This window comes from Lampris incognitus, chromosome 4 (genome assembly GCF_029633865.1).
Source record: "Lampris incognitus isolate fLamInc1 chromosome 4, fLamInc1.hap2, whole genome shotgun sequence".
NCBI lineage: Eukaryota > Metazoa > Chordata > Actinopteri > Lampriformes > Lampridae > Lampris > Lampris incognitus.
In genome coordinates this window covers 68,833,848-68,855,220 of record NC_079214.1, presented here as the reverse complement: position 1 = coordinate 68,855,220, position 21,373 = coordinate 68,833,848, and the positions used below count along the sequence as shown (strand labels likewise).

The 21,373-nt window shown below is 46.0% G+C and overlaps 1 protein-coding gene across 1 annotated transcript in view; it reads left to right on the top strand.

The window, feature by feature from the left end:
* pde3b (phosphodiesterase 3B) overlaps positions 1-21,373 on the top strand; it is a 129,123-nt gene that overhangs the window by 91,379 nt on the left and 16,371 nt on the right. The window contains exons 8-12 of the mRNA XM_056278360.1: positions 4,612-4,781; positions 5,634-5,759; positions 6,029-6,140; positions 6,667-6,780; positions 12,432-12,631. Coding sequence (XP_056134335.1) covers positions 4,612-4,781; positions 5,634-5,759; positions 6,029-6,140; positions 6,667-6,780; positions 12,432-12,631 — 722 coding nt within the window. The remainder of the gene's footprint in view (positions 1-4,611; positions 4,782-5,633; positions 5,760-6,028; positions 6,141-6,666; positions 6,781-12,431; positions 12,632-21,373) is intronic.

Sequence of the window (21,373 nt, the reverse complement as noted above, 5' to 3'; positions counted from 1 at the left end):
AGAGTGGGGTAATTGGCTGGATACAGTTGGGGAGAAAAGGGAGAAAAAAATCCCCCCCCCCCAAAAAAAAGATGATAAAGTGAATTTTACAATAGAGTTAATGTGAAAAATAACTATCAAGTGTAAATGAGTAGATAAAAGGCAGCTTTATTAGCTAAATTAAAAAGATATATTTTACACCTTAATTTGAAGATGGCCACGGAGCTCGTCTCTCTTGTATCTTTAGGTAACATATTCCCATTTAGCTGCAATGTGGGAGGAGGAGGGTGTACCTCGTTTTCTTAATTAGTAAGGTTTAATCATTTTTTATTATTATTTTTCCAAGGAAAGCAAATCAAACTGAAGCGTGACAGTTGAAAGACTATGATATTTTTTTCAACATTTTGCCATCCCCAAATCCCATTTACCCACATCCTGCTCCCCTCTATGTACCCCTACCCCGTCCTGTAGGCCGCTACTCAGAACAGAATTAAACCACATTACAGTAGGTTCATTACAAACACGAAAAAGGAAACAAAAGCAAAAATAAATAAATAAATAAAAAATTCAATTCAATTAAAATAAAACAAAGAAGTGAGTAAATAAATAAAAGAATAACTACTGTACTAGCACCTGAACATTTTTGATGGTCTTTTGGGTGTTATGGGGTTGGGTAACTGCTGGTATTCGTTCAGCCCAGGCTTAATAACGCCTAATAAAACATTTAATCCCCAATCGCAGTTGAATTATTAATATTCTTTCTGATATTTAAATATTCAAGACTTGTGTCCATCCCAGCTGGTGGTTGTGTGTTCTCAGTTTTGGGGCCCTCCGGTTTTTTGTTGTTTTTTTCTGTGACCTGCTTCCTGTAGGACTGAACATTTTACAGTAAAGAACTTGACGTTGCGTGCCTGCTCCTCCTATGTGAAGGCCAATACTGCCATCTGCTGGACAAAATAACACACACACACACACACACACATACAAACACACATGCACACACACGCACACACACACACACACAGATTGACGTAATCAGTAATATTCGGAATCTTGCAGGGGAAATTATATTGTTTGTTTTGTTTTGTTTTGTTTGGTTTTTTTTTTTTTTAATCTAACCTGCTCCATAGTTTATTGAGGTATCATGATTTAGACTGATTTTTTTTTATAGTTAATGATTTGTGTAAGGGAAAGGAACATACTCCTGCTGCGGTATGTCTGCACCCCAGCAGGGATGTCCGCTGCAGAGACACAAATCAGCGTGGTGGCGGCGAGTGCAACAAAGATCATTAAGAGGACTTAATGTTGGCAGGATAAAGACACACATGCAGTTAAACGTCTGTTGTTTGGGAGGCAGCTTTGCGAGTCCACATCCCCACGGCTTCTGATCTCTCCCTGTCCCTGGTGTGTCTTTGTTGGGCGTAGCCACGAGGCTTGTTTCGACTTGTCTAGAGCCAATTACCCAGACTCGAGACAGGTGAGACCAGACCACCCTCCCTTCCCCACACAGAACTCATCACCAACTTTGTTTTTCATTTAGGTTTGCATAACACCTGTGTTGATGAACCATGTACATCCTCAAAGTACACATTTAGTACTTTTACCTGCCACATGCTGCAAGATTTTGACCCAGAGACTCGTGTCTTGGTTTTAAATCCTCAAAAGGAAGTGCAATTTTTCTTTTCTTTTACAGGGAAAAAACTTTATAGGAAAAAAAAGAAAACTTATAGAATTTTCTTTTTTTTTAATAGAAAAAATGTGTCATAATAACTCAATTGTGCTTTCTGGGGCTCTTGTGTTTTTACATGTGTATGTGTGTACTGTGCCCTGTGATGGCCTGGTGGCCTGTCCAGGGTGTCTCTCCGCCTGCCACCTAATGACTGCTGGGATAGGCTTTAGCGTCCCCGCGACCCGGAGAGCAGGATAAGTGGTTCGGATAATGGATGGATGGATGGATGGATGTGTGTGTGTACTGGCCTCGCAGCGCATACTCTTGTGCAAAGCTAGACAGCCAGTTAACATCCAAAAGTCCTCCAGTAAACACACAAGGCTGGACTTCTCTGGTATTGCACTGAAGTCTTGTTTCCTTTTTTGTTTTTGTTTTTTTCTTTTGTTTTGTAAAACTGAAACATAACAGAAATGAAATAAATCGTATACAATCAACATAGTCATGTTGCCAGTAAGTATTATACACATAACTACATAAATGCACAATTCCTACCAGAATGTAAAGCAGCAATGTACTGTATAGAAACACAGCTCAACTACCACAACTACAAATCAAAAATCATTAGTGAACAGAGCTAACTGCTGCTGTAACTGCTAACTAACTACTGCTGTAACTGCTAGCTAACTACTGCTGTAACTGCTAACTAACTACTGCTGTAACTGCTAACTAGCAGAGCACATGCTAACTACTGCTGTTACTGCTAACTACTGCTGTAACTGCTAACTAACTACTGCTGTAACTGCTACCTAACTACTGCTGTAACTGCTAACTAACTACTGCTGTATCTGCTAGCTAACTACTGCTGTAACTGCTAGCTAACTACTGCTGTAACTGCTAGCTAACTACTGCTGTAACTGCTAACTAACTACTGCTGTAACTGCTAACTAGCAGAGCACATGCTAACTACTGCTGTTACTGCTAACTACTGCCTTAACTGCTAACTAACTACTGCTGTAACTGCTAGCTAACTACTGCTGTAACTGCTAGCTAACTACTGCTGTAACTGCTAACTAACTACTGCTGTAACTGCTAACTAGCAGAGCACATGCTAACTACTGCTGTTACTGCTAACTACTGCTGTAACTGCTAACTAACTACTGCTGTAACTGCTAACTAACTACTGCTGTAACTGCTAGCTAACTACTGCTGTAACTGCTAGCTAACTACTGCTGTAACTGCTAACTAGCAGATCACATGCTAACTACTGCTGTTACTGCTAACTACTGCTGTAACTGCTAACTAACTACTGCTGTTACTGCTAAGTAACTACGGCTGTAACCGCTAACTAACTACTGCTGTAACTGCTAAGTAACTACGGCTGTAACTGCTAACTACTGCTGTTACTGCTAACTACTGCTGTAACTACTACTGTAAATGCTAACTACTGCTGTTACTGCTAACTAACTACTGCTGTAACTGCTAACTACTGCTGTAACTACTGCTGTAACTGCTAACTACTGCTGTTACTGCTAACTACTGCTGTAACTACTGCTGTAAATGCTAACTACTGCTGTTACTGCTAACTACTGTTGTTACTGCTAACTAACTACTGCTGTAACTGCTAACTAACTACTGCTGTAACTGCTAACTACCTACTGCTGTAACTGCTAACTAAATATTGCTGTAACTGCTAACTACTGCTGAAACTACTGCTGTAACTGCTAACTACTGCTGTTACTGCTAACTACTGCTGTTACTGCTAACTAACTACGGCTGTTACTGCTAACTTCTGCTGTTACTGCTAACTACTGCTGTTACTGCTAACTAACTACTGCTGTTACTGCTAACTTCTGCTGTAACCGCTAACTACTGTTGTTACTGCTAACTAACTACTGCTGTAACTGCTAGCTAACTACTGCTGTAACTGCTAACTATTGCTGTAACTGCTAACTACTGCTGTAACTACTGCTGTTACTGCTAACTACTGCTGTAACTGCTAACTACTGCTGTAACTACTGCTGTAACTGCTAACTACTGCTGTAACTACTTCTGTTACTGCTAACCACTGCTGTTACTGGTAACTACTGCTGTAACTGCTAACTAACTACTGCTGTTACTGCTAAGTAACTACGGCTGTAACCGCTAACTAACTACTGCTGTAACTGCTAACTAACTACTACTGTTACTGCTAACTTCTGCTGTAACAGCTAACTACTGCTGTAACTGCTAACTAGCAGAGCACATGCTAACTTCTGCTGTAACCGCTAACTACTGCTGTTACTGCTAACTACTGCTGTTACTGCTAACTACTGCTGTAACTGCTAACTAACTACTGCTGTAACTGCTAACTAACTACTGCTGTAACTGCTAACTAGAAGAGCACATGCTAACTACTGCTGTTACTGCTAACCTCTGCTGTAACTGCTAACTGCTGCTGTTACTGCTAACTACTGCTGTAACTGCTAACTAGCAGAGCACACGCTAACTTCTGCTGTAACCGCTAACTACTGCTGTTACTGTTAACTAGCAGAGCGCATGTTTACCAAAACGAAGTTTCTAACATGACATCACTTGAGAAAATGTGTGTGATAATTATTTACATACGTTACTGACAGACAAACAGTCTCCAAGGCAGAAGTATATCAAAATACATTCAGCAACAACACGTGTTCATCACTGTCCGTCCTGTCTGTCTGCTCGACTGAAGAAAGGCTAAGCTAGGGGAAGATACGGAGAGTAACAACACGTTCCCACAAGCCCCTGCGCCACAGGCGCCAAAATAGTCCACCCATAGTGTCCGCCAAACCGAGCGGTTATTTAACTAACTTATTTACCTAGTTTACTTAAATTACTAACTTAACTTTAAAGGCAGCACAATGTGTGTGTGTGTGTGTGTGTGTGTGTGTGTGTGTGTGTGTGTGTGTGTGTGTGTGTGTGTGTGTGTGCATGCGTGGGTGCTGCAGGTGAAGGTATGGAGTTCATGGGAGAGCCTCTAATCAGGGAGGAGAGTGCGGAGGTGGATCCGTCCAGAGAAAAGAGAGCGGAGGTGTCTGGGAACCAGGGCCAGGTGGAGGAGGAGCAGGCCGAGGAGAAGAGCAGCCCCAGCAAAGAGCCGCAGACTCAGGAATCAGAGGTACGGCCACCCACTGCTTCACAAATACGAATGTCCTGAAAGATCTGGATCATTCTCACAATCGTAGGTGGTTCTTTGAAGGCATCAGGTCCAGTTCTATCTGCTCCTAAGATGTGCCGGCATTTGTACTGTATAGTTTTCATCGTAGGTCTCGCGTAACTGCTGTTCTTGTCTCTTTGCACTGATTTTTAAATGATTTTAGTAAGGCTCTGCATGGCCTGGCTCAAGCTGTTGAGTTACAACCCCGTAAGGCCACTCGGGTCCCTGGTCCCAAGCTCCTCTGCCATCCCTTGCTCTACATTTAATAGAACGACCAAGACGGGCATTATGACCGTTTTGGGTTGTCAAAGTTTAATAGATTTGTGAAAACAAGATACAGACCTGAATTCTCCTAAAATTGCATATATTTGCATTTAAAATATAGAGTTTAAAACCCGGTGGTCAGTTTGACCGCCCATGGTTGTTTTCGGTAGGAGTTCTACGTCACACATACACTGACAACTAGGCGGTCCTTCAGTGTTGACAGGGACACATTTGTGTTCAGACTAAACTACATATTTGGACATATGTGTCCTGGGCCACCTCTGAATGCGTCCTTAGTGACCGGATCTCAAGGCGTCCAGACCTGTATTTGGAGCTGTCCACTTGTGATCAGATCACTCAGGATGCATGGTAGTGCCAGGTTCTAATGGGGCCACAGAGAAATCCCCTCGACCCCCCTCCAGAAGAGCATGGCTTCTAAACATGTACGCCTCCAGTGGTGAAGACTACATTTTGGTTTCATTGTGTGCGTGTGAAGTAGTACAATGTGTGCTGATATCCATGGTCATTTGGTTGTCCCCTGGGTAACAGGAGCTCAGACTGGACCCCATGCTGGAGGAGCACGATGCCCTCATGGAGAAAATCAACAGCTGGAACTTTCAGATCTTCGACTTGGTGGAAAGAACAGGAGGGAAGACGGGACGGGTACTCAGCTATGTATGTACATAACCCATAAGACAGCCATGTATCCACTCTCCGTCTCTTCTTTGTCTTCTCATATCCTGTTGTGTACTGAAATTGTAAATGGTCCTTATCCGGACGTTGACGCTTTACATGTGATGAATGAAAATATAATTACTGTCAAATTACTGCCTGCTTTTTGGGCCTATTGTATTCAGTCCGTGCTCTGCTGCCCAACAGGGGGAGTAATGGATACCCCATATCTTGTGTCTTCTAACAAAGCTGGTTTTATGATGTTCCCCCAGGTGACATACACCTTGTTCCAGGATACGTGTTTGTTTGAAATCTTCAAGATCCCTGTGAGGGAGTTCATGATGTACTTCTGTGCGTTAGAGAATGGCTACAGAGACATTCCTTGTAAGTAGTCCATTTTATCAGCTGATGTTCCAAGACTTACATGTTAGGGGTTCGCCGGATCGAATCCCCGTGTTACCTCCGGCTTGGCCAGGCGTCCGTACAGACACAGTTGGCAGTGTCTGCGGGTGGGAAGCCGGATGTGGGTATGTGTCCTGGTCGCTGCACTAGCGCCTCCTCTGGTCGGTCGGGGCGCCTGTTCGGGGGGAAGGGGGAACTGGGGGGAATAGCGTGATCCTCCCATGCGCTACGTCCCCCTGGTGAAACTCCTCACTGTCAGGTGAAAAGAAGTGGCTGGTAACTCCACATGTATGGGAGGAGGCATGTGGTAGTCTGCAGCCCTCCCCGGATCAGCAGAGGGGGTGGAGCAACGACCGGGACGGCTCAGAAGAGTGGGGTAATTGGCCAAGTACAATTGGGGAGAAAATTCACACACACACAAAAAATGTGTGCTAATATTTGTTTTAAAATAAGTGCTCACATACTGACAGGATCACACTTACTCAAAATGTTGTGGCTGAAATCACAGATCATAACCGGGTCCATGCTACTGATGTCCTCCACGCTGTCTGGTACTTGACCACTCGGCCAATCCCTGGCTTCCAGCAGATCCACAATGAACTTGTGACAGGAAGTGACACAGGTAAAAAGTGTACCCATAAACTAATTACTTTATGGTCTGATTTCATCGATTTCTGGTTACAACCTTTACAGATGACTGAACCACAGTATTTTTTTTTCCGGCTGGATACACACAGTATACCTCGAGAATCAGTCACAGAAAGGTGAATCAGTTCATCTGAACACAACATTTATTGATAGAAACGTTTCATCATCATCATCGTCTAAGTGACCTCTTCAGTCTCAACTCACTGCAGGTACCTCACCCTTATAAACAATACAGTGGCTGCAGGTGTCCCCACCCTTATAAACAATACAGTGACTGCAGGTGTCCCACCCTTATAAACAATACAGTGGCTGCAGGTGTCCCACCCTTATAAACAATACAGTGGCTGCAGGTGTCCCACCCTTATAAACAATACAGTGACTGCAGGTGTCCCCACCCTTATAAACAATACAGTGGCTGCAGGTGTCCCACCCTTATAAACAATACAGTGACTGCAGGTGTCCCCACCCTTATAAACAATATAGTGACTGCAGGTGTCCCCACCCTTATAAACAATACAGTGACTGCAGGTACCCCCACCCTTATAAACAATACAGTGACTGCAGGTGTCCCCACCCTTATAAACAATACAGTGACTGCAGGTGTCCCCACCCTTATAAACAATACAGTGACTGCAAGTACCCCCACCCTTATAAACAATACAGTGACTGCAGGTGTCCCCACCCTTATAAACAATACAGTGACTGCAGGTGTCCCCACCCTTATAAACAATACAGTGGCATAACGACCAAAACCAACAATCAGTTTCCTATGCAAATTGCTGTGACCATTAAGGCCCAGACACACCAAACCGACTAGCGGTGACGAAGGCCGACTGTTGCGTCGCCTCATGCCGCCTGCCGTCTGGGCCAAAAAGTAGCACTTGAACACACCACACCACAAAGACTACAGCCAATGGCCAACTAGCATGTACGTTCTGCACTGATTCACTAAGCTGAAAAGTCAATCAGAGTGATCTCTCTCACCGGCGGTCTCCGCAGATTCAACATGTTGCCAACAGGGGTGCGACTAGTGCCGACGGTGCAGGACACGCCACAAAAACTAGGGTCAGAGACGTTCACCGACAGCCCGACAATGGCCGACGGTTGGTCGTGAGAGGAAATAATAACACCTGCGTGAGAGGAAATAACTCTCCATAACAGCAGGTGGTGGTAGTTTGCTCCATACCAGCAGGTGGTGGTAGCCTGTATTTGTCATTCAAAATTTGAAACCGGAAGACCCAGGACTGCGGATATACAAACTGTAAACAAGGCAGAGTTTGCGTACTATTGTCACTCAACTCTTGTTCACCACAGATGAAGTTGTAATATAGCTGATAAAAAGTTGTAAATGGCTCTGGCGTTGTCAGCCCCTGGTCTTTTGGTTGTGGAACAAGAAAGGAAGAGGCGGAGCTGAAAGTAAGGAGAAATCGCACTGAATGGGTGAAATCATGGCTACTACAGCAAATACTAAGCTGAACAGCCAATCAGAGTGATCTCTCTCACCGACGGGCTCTGCTGTCGATTCAATAAGCTGCCGACAGGGATCCGTCTAGTGCCAACGATGCGGGACACACTGCAGAAACTAAGGCCACAGACGCTCACCGACGGCCCGACATTGGCCATGTCATGGCTGTAACAGTACGTCTGTCGCCATTTTACAATGCTGTGATTGCAACTATTCCCAAATCCTCTGTGAATGGTACACATGGTCACTGTAACTCTAGTTAATGGTCACACCATATTTCCACATGAAACTGGTCGTTGGTTTGGGTCGTTATGCACTGTATTGTTTATAAGGGTGGGGATTGCTGCAGTCACTGTATTGTTTATAAGGGTGGGGGTACCTGCAGTCAGCTGAGACTGAAGAGGTCACTTAGATGATGATGATGATGAAACGTTTCTCCAGATGAACTGATTCAACTCCCTGGAATTTCCTCACCTTGATTGTTGAGCATGCATAAAGACACTCAAGCAGCAATGTTGTCAAGTACAGCTGACAGTCAACTTTATAAGTTTACTGTATCTGGAAACTCATTTTCAAGATGTATTATTCAGTCTACTTGTAGTCTTTTGCAAAAGATCCTTATGCATGGAAAAGTATAATGTTAAAAATTAGATCAGTGCATATGCATGCATTAACCTTTACCCTAAGTGCTGTTATAAACATACGTTGCCACTATAAAAAATAGATGAAAGTAAATGCTTGACCAAAACAGACTTTTTAACACAGTACTCTAAAACTGGCGGTAACCGTACTGATGAGATTTCAGTTCAGTCAACAAAGCAAATAACCCAAAACCTTTGAGTTTCAAGAAATGCTGGTGAAAAGCTTTTATTGGTCCTAAAATGGTTCCTATCGGCAGTAAAAGTGTAATAACCATTGAAGACTAGCAGAAACTCCTTCATTAACCCCCAGAAATTTTAAACCAAAGACTTTTGGCATGTTCCCACCTTATGACATCACAAGTAATGACTTTTTGTAAAATAATGATTGTCTCGATTATCCATCAATCAGCGCCCAGCATTCAGCCCCTCCTCTTCCAGGTAGCGATCCTGCAGTATCTGATAGATATTTGTACACGATATCTGATAGATATTTGTACACGGGTAAAAATGCACACTGGAAATGTGTTTAGGGGAATAGTGACTGTCATGAAAAGAGGTGAGACTTGGAGAAACTTTGCAAAATGGTCAGTAATAAATGTATCTTGTGGCTTTCAGAAGTGTTTTGAAGGGTGGATTAAAATGCTAAGATTCCCAGCCAAGTCTCTATGGATGATATTTTAGACACGAATCAAGGCTAACGCCCTGACATTTTCCTCAGTGACTGCCAGGGGCGCTTGTGTTTTGTGAAGTAAGGGCCCTGACACACCAGGCCGACGGTCAGCTGTCAGCCAATGTTGGGCCGTCGGTGAGCGTCTGTGACCCTAGTTATTGTGGTGTGTCCTGCACCATCGGCACTAGTCGGACCCCTGTCGACAGCTTTTCAGCTGATTCAGCATGTTGAATCAGCGGGGCCCGTCGGTGAGAGCGATCACTCTGATTGGCTGTTCAGCTTAGCGAATCAGTGCAGAACGTGCATGCTAGTTGGCCGTCGGCTGTAGTCTTTGCGGTGTGTTGAAGTGCTACTTTTTGGCCCAGACGGCAGCCGACGTGAGGTGACGCAACAGTCGGCCTTCACCGTCGCTAGTCGGTTTGGTGTTTCTGGGCCTTTAGAGACAGTCAGAGAGGAATTAAATCCCTACAGACACAATTGGCCGTGTCTGCGGGTGGGAAGCCGGATGTGGGTATGTGCCCTGGTCGCTGCACTAGCACCTCCTCTGTTCAGTTGGGGCACCTGTTCAGGGGGAAGGGGAACTGGGGGGAATCGCGTGATCCTCCCATGCACTACCTCCCCCTGGCGAAATTCCTCACTGTCACGTGAAAAGAAGCGGCTGGTGACTCCACATGTATCGGAGGAGGCATGTGGTAGTCTGCAGCCCTCCCCGGATCAGCAGATGGGGTGGAACAGCGACGGGGATGGCTCCGAATAGTGGGGTAATTGGCCAAATTAATGTTATTCATCTGTTGCAGCGACAAGGGCCATCTAGTCATCATGTGATGGATGACTGATGACTTGCGCAATGATTAAAGTGAGGAAGAGTGGCGCATCACCAACCCCACTCTCTCGTCCGAGACCACCTACCAGTGGCAAGACTAAGCGAGACGACTGGCAATGGAGACGGATGCAGATGTTTCCTCAGGGTTTCTTCCTGAAACCTTTCACGTAGACAAGTATACCCGCAAGGCAGCGGAGGTTTAAATCAGAGTTTGCCTTCTCCTAGATAAACTGCCCGACATGTTAACGAGCTTCACCTACCCGGGTTTGAAATCAGAGTTGTCCTTCTCCTAGATTGGCTGCCAACCAAGGCTAACGAGCCCAATCGACCCACCCAGTTATACCGCCGGGAATCCGGTCGTCCCTGCAGCAGACTTTGTGAAAACAGGAGGTACCATGAGAAGGTGCTGCTGTGGTCACATTTGCGTAGGAGTGGCCGTTTGCTAAGGTCCTGATGGACCCGCGGCGATCATTACACCAGGAAGCGAGAGGCCTCTGCACCGCTTCGCATTGGCCAAGTACAATTGGGGAGAAAAGGCGGGGGGGGGGGGGATTAAAAGGAGACAGGAATGTAAATTGAAGGTGCCATGTATCACACCCAACCTTTGTCATGCAATGATATGAACAACAGCAACTTAAAGCAAGCAAAGCAAACATAATGATAGAAATGTAATTGACACACGGTTTAATTGGCAACATCTAACATTTTTGAATCCCATTTTCCAATTCCTGGTGTAGCTATATAGTTTTCTGTGATCACTGCATAACTAGCTGAAGACAGCTAATTATGCAATTCACACAAAGATTTGTAAGCCAAGTCTTTTGTTCAGCAGGGCTTCAAACAGTAACAAAACTATTCAGCGGGCATGGGTGCTGTGATTATGTGTTCATAAACATTGGGAGAAATGTTGCACCTCCAAGTGTGAGGCCAGGTTCTCTACCGGAAAATGGTGGATTTCTCCCTCCGGGTTGGGGATGAGTTGTTGCCTCAAGTGAAGGAGTTCAAGTATCTCGGGGTCTTGTTCACGAGTGAGGGTAGGATGGAGCGGGAGATCGACAGGCGGATTGGTGCAGCGTCAGCAGTAATGCGGATGTTGTACTGGACTGTTGTGGTGAAGAGGGAGCTGAGGCGGAAGGCAAAGCTCTCAATCTACCAGTCAGTCTTCGTTCCAACCCTCACCTATGGTCATGAGCTTCGGGTAGTGACCGAAAGGGTGAGATCGCGGATACAAGCGGCTGAAATGAGTTTCCTCCGTAGGGTGTCTGGGCTCAGCCTTAGAGGTAGGGTGAGAAGCTCAGACATCACGTCAAAAGGAGCCAGTTGAGGTGGTTCGGTCATCTGATTAGGATGCCTCCTGGGCGCCTTCCTTTTGAGGTTTACCGGGCACAGCCAACTGGGAGGAGACCCCGTGGTAGACCCAGAACTCGCTGGAGGGACTACATGTCCAGTCTGGCCTGAGAACGCCTTGGAATCCCCCAGGAGGAGCTGGAGGGCATTGCTGGGGAGAGGGACATCTAGAGTGCCCTGCTTAGCTTGCTGCAGCCGCGACCCAACCTTGGAGAAGCAGCTGAAGATGAACGATTGAGTGAAATGTTGGGAGTCTCAGTCAGAACCGATCAGAACCCTGTGCCCATGTTTGCTAGACCAGGGGTGGGCAATCTTATCCAGAAAGGGCCAGTGTGGGTGAAGGGTTTTGTTCTGTACTAGACATACCGTTCCACAGGACAGCCAAAACATGCACACAGCACCTTTAAGCAGACCGAGCAAATGATAAGAGGAGAGGGTGTTTGAGTGGAGAGAGAGCGAGAGAGAGAGAGAGAGCATAACAGTGTGTGAATTGTGAGATATCAGCGTTCACAAAAGCCCCACATTTCCCCCACAATCACAGTTTTCCATTTGCGTTGTTGTTGGATATGCTGAATTCTCAAAGGATTTTGCCGTGCAGTGTTGCCCCATAATCTTGGTTTCAACATCACGGGTATTTTGTAGAGACACATCTCCCTTGTGTGCTGTTGTCTTTTAACAGATTCAGATAGCGGTATCTCACCAGGCAGGATATCCTACGCCTCCTCCAAGAGCTCCTCCATCTCCGATGAAAGCTATGGCTGCCTGGCCTGGAACATCCCTGCTCTGGAACTGATGGCCCTTTATGTAGCAGCTGCCATGCATGACTACGACCACCCTGGTCGAACAAATGCCTTTCTAGTAGCCACTAATGCACCTCAGGTAAGCCTGAACAGGTTTATACAGATGTCCTTCCTGAACCTATCTTTGTTTCTGCAGTACAAAGGAAAAGTACCAATACAGTACATTGTCTGTAAGAACAATGGACTGTGGACCTGGTGCTGCACGGTGGTGACGGACGTCTTTGGCACGTCAAATATACTTGTTTTGTTTGCTTGTTTTTCTTTTTTTGTGTTTTGTCGTTTATAATCAAGTGTGACACCAACTATTGGTCGTGGACTATCCAATGTCTTCAATACATCAAAGGCACATAAGATGCATCTAATAGTACCACAGAGCACACATGCAGCCTGCTTGCTGATGTTTGATTTCCACCTGCTGCTTCCAGCTCCGACACAAGCTTTAACAACAGGAGAGCATACCGCCACAGTTTAGCAGACCAGTACAGTCACTGGCATTTTTCGGTACAGCAGGGAAAAGCTTTGGCCTTTGAGGCAGTATGGCAGGCGGTATAACAGTGTCTCCTTGGAACTGCTATGGGAGTGCGAATACATGGGCAGTAAGAACTTGGAGATGTCAGCATGCACGGGTGAGACGGAGGGTCAGGGCCCATGACAGCAGGCCACCTCTACCGATAGTGACCCTTGCAAACACACTCTCTCCCCAAGCAACTAGTGGAGCTCCAGTCGGCTGTGAGGTATTTCACCGAGTACAGGGACAGCTGCCTGCTGTGTTTTACTGAAACACAGCTAAACAATAAAGGTGACAATTCCGGCGTCTGGGTGGGTGATGTGGGTATGTGTCCAGGTCGCTGCACTAGTGCCTCCTCTGGTTGATTGGGGCGCCTGTTCAGGGAATAGCGGGAATAGCGCGATCCTCCCATGTGCTACGTCCCCCTGGCGAAACGCTTCACTGTCAGGCGTAAAGAAGCAGCTGGCAACTCCACATTGATCAGAGGATGCAGCCCTTCCCAGATCGGCAGAGGGGGTGGAGCAGCACCCGGAACGGCTCAGAAGAGTGGGGTAATTGGCCAAATACAATTCAGAGAAAAAGGAGGAAAAATCCCCCCCCCCCCCAAAAAAAAGACAATGCCTCACTTCGCGTGCAGGGTTTAGTGATCCTCTGAGAACGGATCGTAATCCACTGGTGACGGGAATAAAAGCAGGTGGAGGTGTGTGCATCTATGTAAAAGGAGATGGTGCGAGAACTATACACTTCGAGAGTGACATTGTTCTGATGATATTGAGAAACTGTTCTTGTTTAGACCTTCCTACCTCCCTAGGGAGTTTGTAACGATTGTCTATATTCATCCAATGGCAAATGCTCGGGCTGCTGCAGATATGATGTATGATACTGTGGTTAGGTTAGAACATGCTGCTCCTGAAACATGCATTCCCCCACTTTTACCAGTATATTACCTGTCCCACTACAGGAGAGAGGACACTAGAGCTGTGCTTTGGCAACATAAAGGATGCATATAGGGGGTATCCAAAGCCACCACTAGGTGACTCAGACAACAACGCTGCCCACTTGGTCAGTCTCTACGTATAAACAGCAGCTTAAAACCAGCAAGCCTGAGTTGAGAACCATCCAGACATGGGATGAGAAATCAGTGGAGTGTTTGAGAGGATGTTTTGACTGGACATCGTGGGACATGTTCATGACAGTGTGAACTTGGGATGAGCTCAACACTGTGGTAATAGGTGAAATAAACATCGGAGATGCTTCGCTACAAGCAGAAACTGCAGGAGTGATGTTGCAAGTTATTCCTCTTGATGGTTTTCCTTGGCGGAAGAGTGGTGAGAGCATTCGTATGGTGGTGAACCCTTCTGCATCTTCAGCAGGTATCTGAGGGTCACCAGTGTTTCGCCCATTAGCCTGTATGCCTTGCCTGTGTGGGGCAGCAAAGACCAAATTAGCCTTCACCTGCAGAAAGGTTTCACAACTGTCTTGAGCTGGTCTCAGCTGCCGTGGCTATCTCACCAACGACTTGCCTCAGTTGTCTGGGTTCCAAACCCATCTTCTGCAGGAAATAGTGTAAATTTGTGTGGACAATGTTATACCAATAAAATGCATCAAGACTTCTCCAAATAATAAACTATGGATAAATGGAGAATTGAAAGCAGCACCGAGGAAGAAAAAGAAAGCCTTTCAGTTGGGTGATAGTAGGCAGGTTAGAGTTATGAAGAGGGAAATTAGGCAACTTGTTATTCGGTGAAAATATAAACATAAGCTGAAGATGGAAAGGAAAATGAGGTAAAAACAATTTAAGGCAGGCATGGCAGGGAGTTAGGGACGAGTTTACCTTTGCAAATGAATTAAATAAATTCTATGGCTGGTTTGACACATCAGATCTCAATGCTGGGCGGACTCTGATTAGGCAACAACTTGGCCAGGTAGTTATCATAACAGCGGAGGAAGTATGTCAAACTTTTAAAAAGATTGACATAAGAAAGGCATCTGATCCTGATGAATTAACCGGTGGGGTACTGAAAGAGTATAGGGAAGAGCTTCGTTTGGTTTGCAGTCACTTGTTTTAAATCTCACTTGATACACACTATGTTCCCAGAGCCTGAAAACCTTGACTTATAGTGCCTGTCACAAAAATATCAAAACAACACGCTTCAAATTATTACCGCCCAGTAGCCTTAACATCTGTTGTACTGAAGTGTCTTGAGGTGCAAACCAACTTGACCAACTGCGGTTTGCATATACAAGGGGGAGGAGCACAGAAGATTCTCTTTTGTTAGTATTGCGTAGGCTCTACAGTCACCTTGATCAACCAAAACGATATGTCCGCGCTGTGTTTATGGACTTTTCATTTGCGTTCAATGCTATCTACTTCTTTTGGCTGCTCCCGTTAGGGGGCGCCACAGCGCATCATCTGTTTCCATCTCTTCCTGTCCTCTGCATCTTCCTCTGTCACATCAGCCACCTGCATGTCTTCCCTCACCACATCCATAAACCTCCTCTTTGGCCTTCCTCTTCTCCTCTTCCCTGGCAGCTCCATATTCAGCATCCTTCTCCCAGTATACCCAGCATCTCTCCTCCACACATGTCCAAGCCATCTCAATCTGTCTCTCTTGCTTTGTCTCCAAACCGTCCTGAGCTGTCCCTCTAATATACTCGCTCCTAATCCTGTCCTTCTTCGTCACTCCCAGTGAAAATCTTATCATCTTCATCTCTGCCACCTCCAGCTCCACCCCCTGTCTTTTCATCAGTACCACTGTCTCCAAACCATACAACATAGCTGGTCTCACTACCATCTTGTAAACCTTCCCTTTAACTCTTGCTGGTACCCTTCTGTCACAAATCACTCCTGACACTCTTCTCCACCCACTCCACCCTGCCTGCACTCTCTTCTTCACCTCTCTTCTGCACTCCCCGTTACTTTGAGCAGTTGATCCCAAGTATTTAAGCTCATATGCCTTCGTCACCTGTACTCCCTGCATCCTCACCATCCCACTGTCCTCCCTCTCATTCACACATAGGTATTCTGTCTTGCTCCTACTGACTTTCATTCCTCTTCTCTCCAGTGCAAAACCTCCATGTCTCCAGGCTCTCCTCAACTTGCACCCTACTCTTGCTACAGATCACAGTGTCATCTGCGAACATCATAGTCCACGGAGACTCCTGCCTGATTTTGTCCGTCAACCTGTCCATCACCATTGCAAACAAGAAAGGGCTCAGAGCCGATCCTTGATGTAATCCCACCTCCACCGTGAACCCATCTCTCATTCCAACCGCACACCTCACCACTGTCACACTGCCCTCATACATATCCTGCACCACTCCTACATACTTCTCTGAGACTCCCGACTTCCTCATACAATACCACACCTCCTCTCTCGGCACTCTGTCATATGCTTTCTCTAAATCCACAAAGACACTGTAACTCCTTCTGACCTTCTCTATACTTCTCCATCAACACTCTCAAAGCAAACGTCGCATCTGGGGTGCTGTTTCCTGGCATGAAACCAAATGGCTGCTCGCAGGACTACTCGTTTATGGATTTTTCATCTGCATTCAATGCTATAAGACAGCATATTTTAATGGGTGGAGTCCTTTTTGAGTGATAGATCACAGTGTGTCATTTACAGAGTAAATACTGCAGTGTCTTCCCCTATAATTACCAACACTGGGTCCCCACAAGGGAGCACTATCTCTCCAGTGCCAATTACTCTTTATACAAACGAATGTAGTATTGACTCATCTGGTGTTTTTAATGTTAAATTTGATGATGATGCAGTGAAAACTCAGGAAGTGATCTTTGATTTCACAGCGAGCAGAAGGACACACCACCAAGTAGCTCTTAATGGTGGGAAGCTGGATGTGGGTATGAGTCCTGGTCGCTGCACGAGCACCTCCTCTGGTTGGTTGGAGCACCTGTTCGGGGGGTGGGGGGTGGGGGAATAGCGTGATCCTCCTGCATGCTACTACGTCCCCCTGGTGAAACTCCTCACTGTCAGGTGAAAAGAAGCGGCTGGTGACTCCACATGTATCAGAGGAGACATGTGGTAGTCTGCAGCCCTCCCCAGATCGGCAGAGGGGGTGGAACAGTGACCGGGATGGCTCGGAAGAGTGGGGTAATTAGACAAGTACAACTGGAAGAAAAAGGGGGAAAAGAAGAAGAATAAGAACAATATGAACAAACTCAATAAGATTTTCAATCTGTGTAGCAAGATTGCGGGTCAACGACAGCACAGTATGAATCTTCCTTGTGAGTCCTGAGTGGTGGGGAAAGGGCTGCCAATCCTCACTGATGTATCACACCCTCTTCATGGTGAGTTCGAGTTGTCACCACCAGGACGGAGGTACAGGGTACAGCTTCCCATGCCCAGATATCCGTTACACCTTCTGGTGTAGCTCTGTTACACAAATCCTGATGAAACGAGGTGTGTGTCAGTTGTATTTTGTTTGTACTTAAGACAGAAACACGTGCAGAAACACGGCTGTGCAATGGGCTCACCAGTATCGCCCATCGTAGCCAACTTATATATGGAAGAGGTAGAACACCGGGCCCTGAACTCCTTCAGAGAAACACCTCCGAGCCACTGGTTCAGATATGTGGACGACACATGGGTCAAAATCCAAACACAAGAGGTGCAAGCGTTTACCAAACACATCAACTCAGTGGACAAGAACATTAAGTTCACAAGGGAAGACGTAAAGAAAAACAGTTTGCCCTTCTTGGACTGTGACGTCCACGTTGGGGAAGACAGGAGCCTCCACATTGGGGTTTACAGGAAACCTACACACACAGACCAATATCTACTTTTCGACTCACACCACCCTCTGGAACACAAACTGAGCGTCATCAGAACTCTGCAACACAGAGCTGACAATGTGCCCAGCAGCACTCAGGCCCAACGGGAAGAACACAAACACCTGAGAGGAGCTTTGAAAACCTGCGGCTACCCCAGTTGGACCTTTGTGAAAACTGCAACACGTTCCAGAAAGACCAACCAGGTGAGCGACGAGGAGAAGAGGAACAGAAGGAATAGCACAGTCATCCCGTATGTTTCTGGGGTCTCCGAGAAACTCAGGAGAATTTTTAACAAACACCGCATCCCGGTATACTTCAAACCCAGTAACACACTCCAACAAAGACTGGTTCATCCCAAAGACCGTGAACCACACACCCGGAAAAGCAATCTGGTGTATGCCGTACAATGCAATGAGGATTGCACTGCCCTATACATAGGAGAAACCAAACAACCACTACACAAACGGATGGCCCAACACAGAAGGCCACACTCCTCAGGACAAGACTCAGCAGTCTATGTACACCTAAAGGAGAAGACACACTCCTTCCAGGACAGCAACGTACACGTTTTGGACAGAGAAGATAGATGGTTTGAAAGAGGGGTGAAGGAAGCCATCTATGCAAAACTGGAAAAACCATCCCTCAACAGAGGAGGAGGTCTGCGACACCACATATCTCCCACCTACAATGCTGTCCTTTCATCTCTACCCAGGAGACTCAAGAAGCCTAGCCTCCAAGAACAACAGTCGCTCACTAACGGCTCCAACGACGCTCATGACCACTGAGTAATGAAGTCGAAACTAACACCCCCAACGACCGTCGCTGCTAAACAAATGCATATCAATAGCTCCAATGGCGACGGGCGCAGCTGGACATCGGAGCACAGGAGAGCCACGCATATCTATGGCTCTGTTAGCGACGGGCGTTGGTAAACATCGGGACACAAAGAGCCATGCATATATATAGCTCTGACAATGACTCCTAGAGGATAAATACTGAGTCTCATCACCAGCCAGTCAGACTAGCTTGGTCTAGTCAGAAAGGGCCGAACTGAGGAAGCCTCTTGGATGAGAGGCGAAACGTCTTCACGGATATATACCAAGTCCAGTTGCACTTGATTCAACTCCTTTGGATAACCATGACCTGGATGAATGAGAACATTCACAGACATCTTAATTCTTTATTGTTGGTGATATTGTTGTGGAGCACTTTGTTGTGAAATGTCTGTCTTTAATTGTAATGTCTTCTGTTGTCTGACAGTTGTCTGACATTCTGCATTTAACCCATCCTAGCTATGTAGCTAAGAGCTGTGGGCAGCTGCTGTGCAGCGCCCGGGGACCAACTCCAGTCCGTCTTGCCATGCCTCGGTCAGGGACACAGACAGCAGTACTAACCCTAACAAGCATGCCTTTTTGATGGTGGGGGAAACCGGAGCACCCGCAGGAAACCCACTGCACACACGGGGAGAACATGCAAACTCCACACAGAGGACGACCTGGGATGATTCCCAAGGTTGTACAACCCCGGGGTTCATACCAGGACCTTCTTGCTGTGAGGTGACAGTGCTAACCACTGGGCCACAGTGCCGCCAAAATTTTAGCAGCTGTGCCAGCTGCTAATTCCTAATTAGTGTTCCAGAGTTTCTAAGACGCCGAAAATACGTAATTCAAAGCATATGAAGCTATTGTGTGATCTTCACATTTTATATTCGGAGCTCAATTAACTCCTTGTGAAAGTAAGTTCCTGCTTCCAGATTTCCCTGGTATTTTCCAAGTCAGTGTTAACTTTGCAAGATTCTGAGAACTTTTTTTGTTTTTTTGTCAGCAAATTTTGCTAACTTAGCAAATTTAGCTGCTGTAAAAAAGAAAAAAAAAAGGCATAGTCACATAGATGAAAAGGTGGGCTGCAATTGCTTCCTCAGATGTGACGGTCAAAACAAAAACAGTTCGAATGGTCTGAAGATGCGTGTTTCTCAACTGAAGGAACAAAAAAGAAGAAACTTCACTGCAATAATCACTTGTTGGCCTTGTACATTACAGCAGTAGTACTATTTCATCCCCATCCTAAAAACAACGTCTAACTCCTGCTGTGACGCCTTCAAAACGTTGTTCTTCAGGTACAAACCTGGCAATGATTTCAGGGTGTGAAATATGGACCACAGCATAGTCTGACACTGTTGGACAAGATTGCCTTAGAAGTAGAATCTGTAATGTGGCGACCTATATGCAATTCTGACCCACCATTATGTGTTGGTTTGTTGTGTTGTGTGGCTTGGATATGAGGTAGGGAGAAAGGAAGGATTGTGGTAGCTGGTAAAGGTGTGTGAGCTGTGAGGGACAAAGTCTCTGTTACGGCAGAGTCATGAAAGCACCCATGGTCGTGGTGTGGTCACACCAAACTTCGTAGCAGGAATCAATAAAAATGGATGGAGCGAGGTGATATGCCGTAACAAGCTGCCGTTAATAGTTGACAAAACAACGATAAGCCAACATTCTCAAAGTGAACCTGAAACTTAACAGGAACTCAAGCTGAGTCTCTCTGTCCCCAACTGACTTTGAAAAGGAAGTGTTCTGATTGGTTCACTATAAGCAAAATCATAACAACAATATCTAACTTGAGCGAGCAACCATTTCACGTATCTCCGTGCGAAACAGTGGCTTGTTGTGCTTTTATCATCTCTTTCCATTGACTTGTGCCTTGCCAAAGTTTTGCACCACCATGCCCATGACCACTCTCAGCATTTAATCATTATAGGCCATGTTCTTGAAAGATGGAGAGCTCTAAAATTGGAAGAAAAAAAAAGGTTCAGCAGGAATGCTGAACTTACAACAGTTTTACTGTGCAAATGAATGGCCTTGTGTAATTTCCAGCAGGCGTGTTATTGCAGCTCTCAATAGGTGGTGAATTGGGAATAGGAGGGATGTAGCCTAGCACCTACACGCAACAAGAAAAATATGCAACATACAGCAAAATTTAAAAAAAAATAGCATAAAGGTTGTCAGTGGCGATAGGCATGGGTGCAAGTCCATGAATACTGGGATGGAATCCAGCACTTTACCTGTGCCCTCATCCAGAGGGTTAGTCGTTGTGTCAGGAAGGGCATTCAATGTAAAATGTTGCCTAATCAGTGTGCGGCTTGACAAGACCACACCAGATCGTTCAAGGCCCAGGTTAACAATGGCCACCATTGGTACGGTGCCATCACAGGGTACTGATGGAAACTAAAATCCACTGGGGTGACCCCTGAGAAACAGCGAATAAGCTGCTAGGAGGAGGAGGAGAAGAAGAAGAAGAAGAAGAAGAAGAAGAAGCAAGGAACATGAAGGTGGTCAATTCAAGGTGAGGGTCCGCGGTGGCGTAGCGGTCTAAGCATCGGCTTGGTGTCGATGCAGTTGCCCACTGGGGACTGGGGTTCGCGCCCCGGTCTCGTCAGATCCGACTATGGCCGGACTCGATGAAGCAGCAATCATTAGCAACGCTGTCTTCGGGAGGGGGGCGGAGTTGGCTTGTGTTCGTCA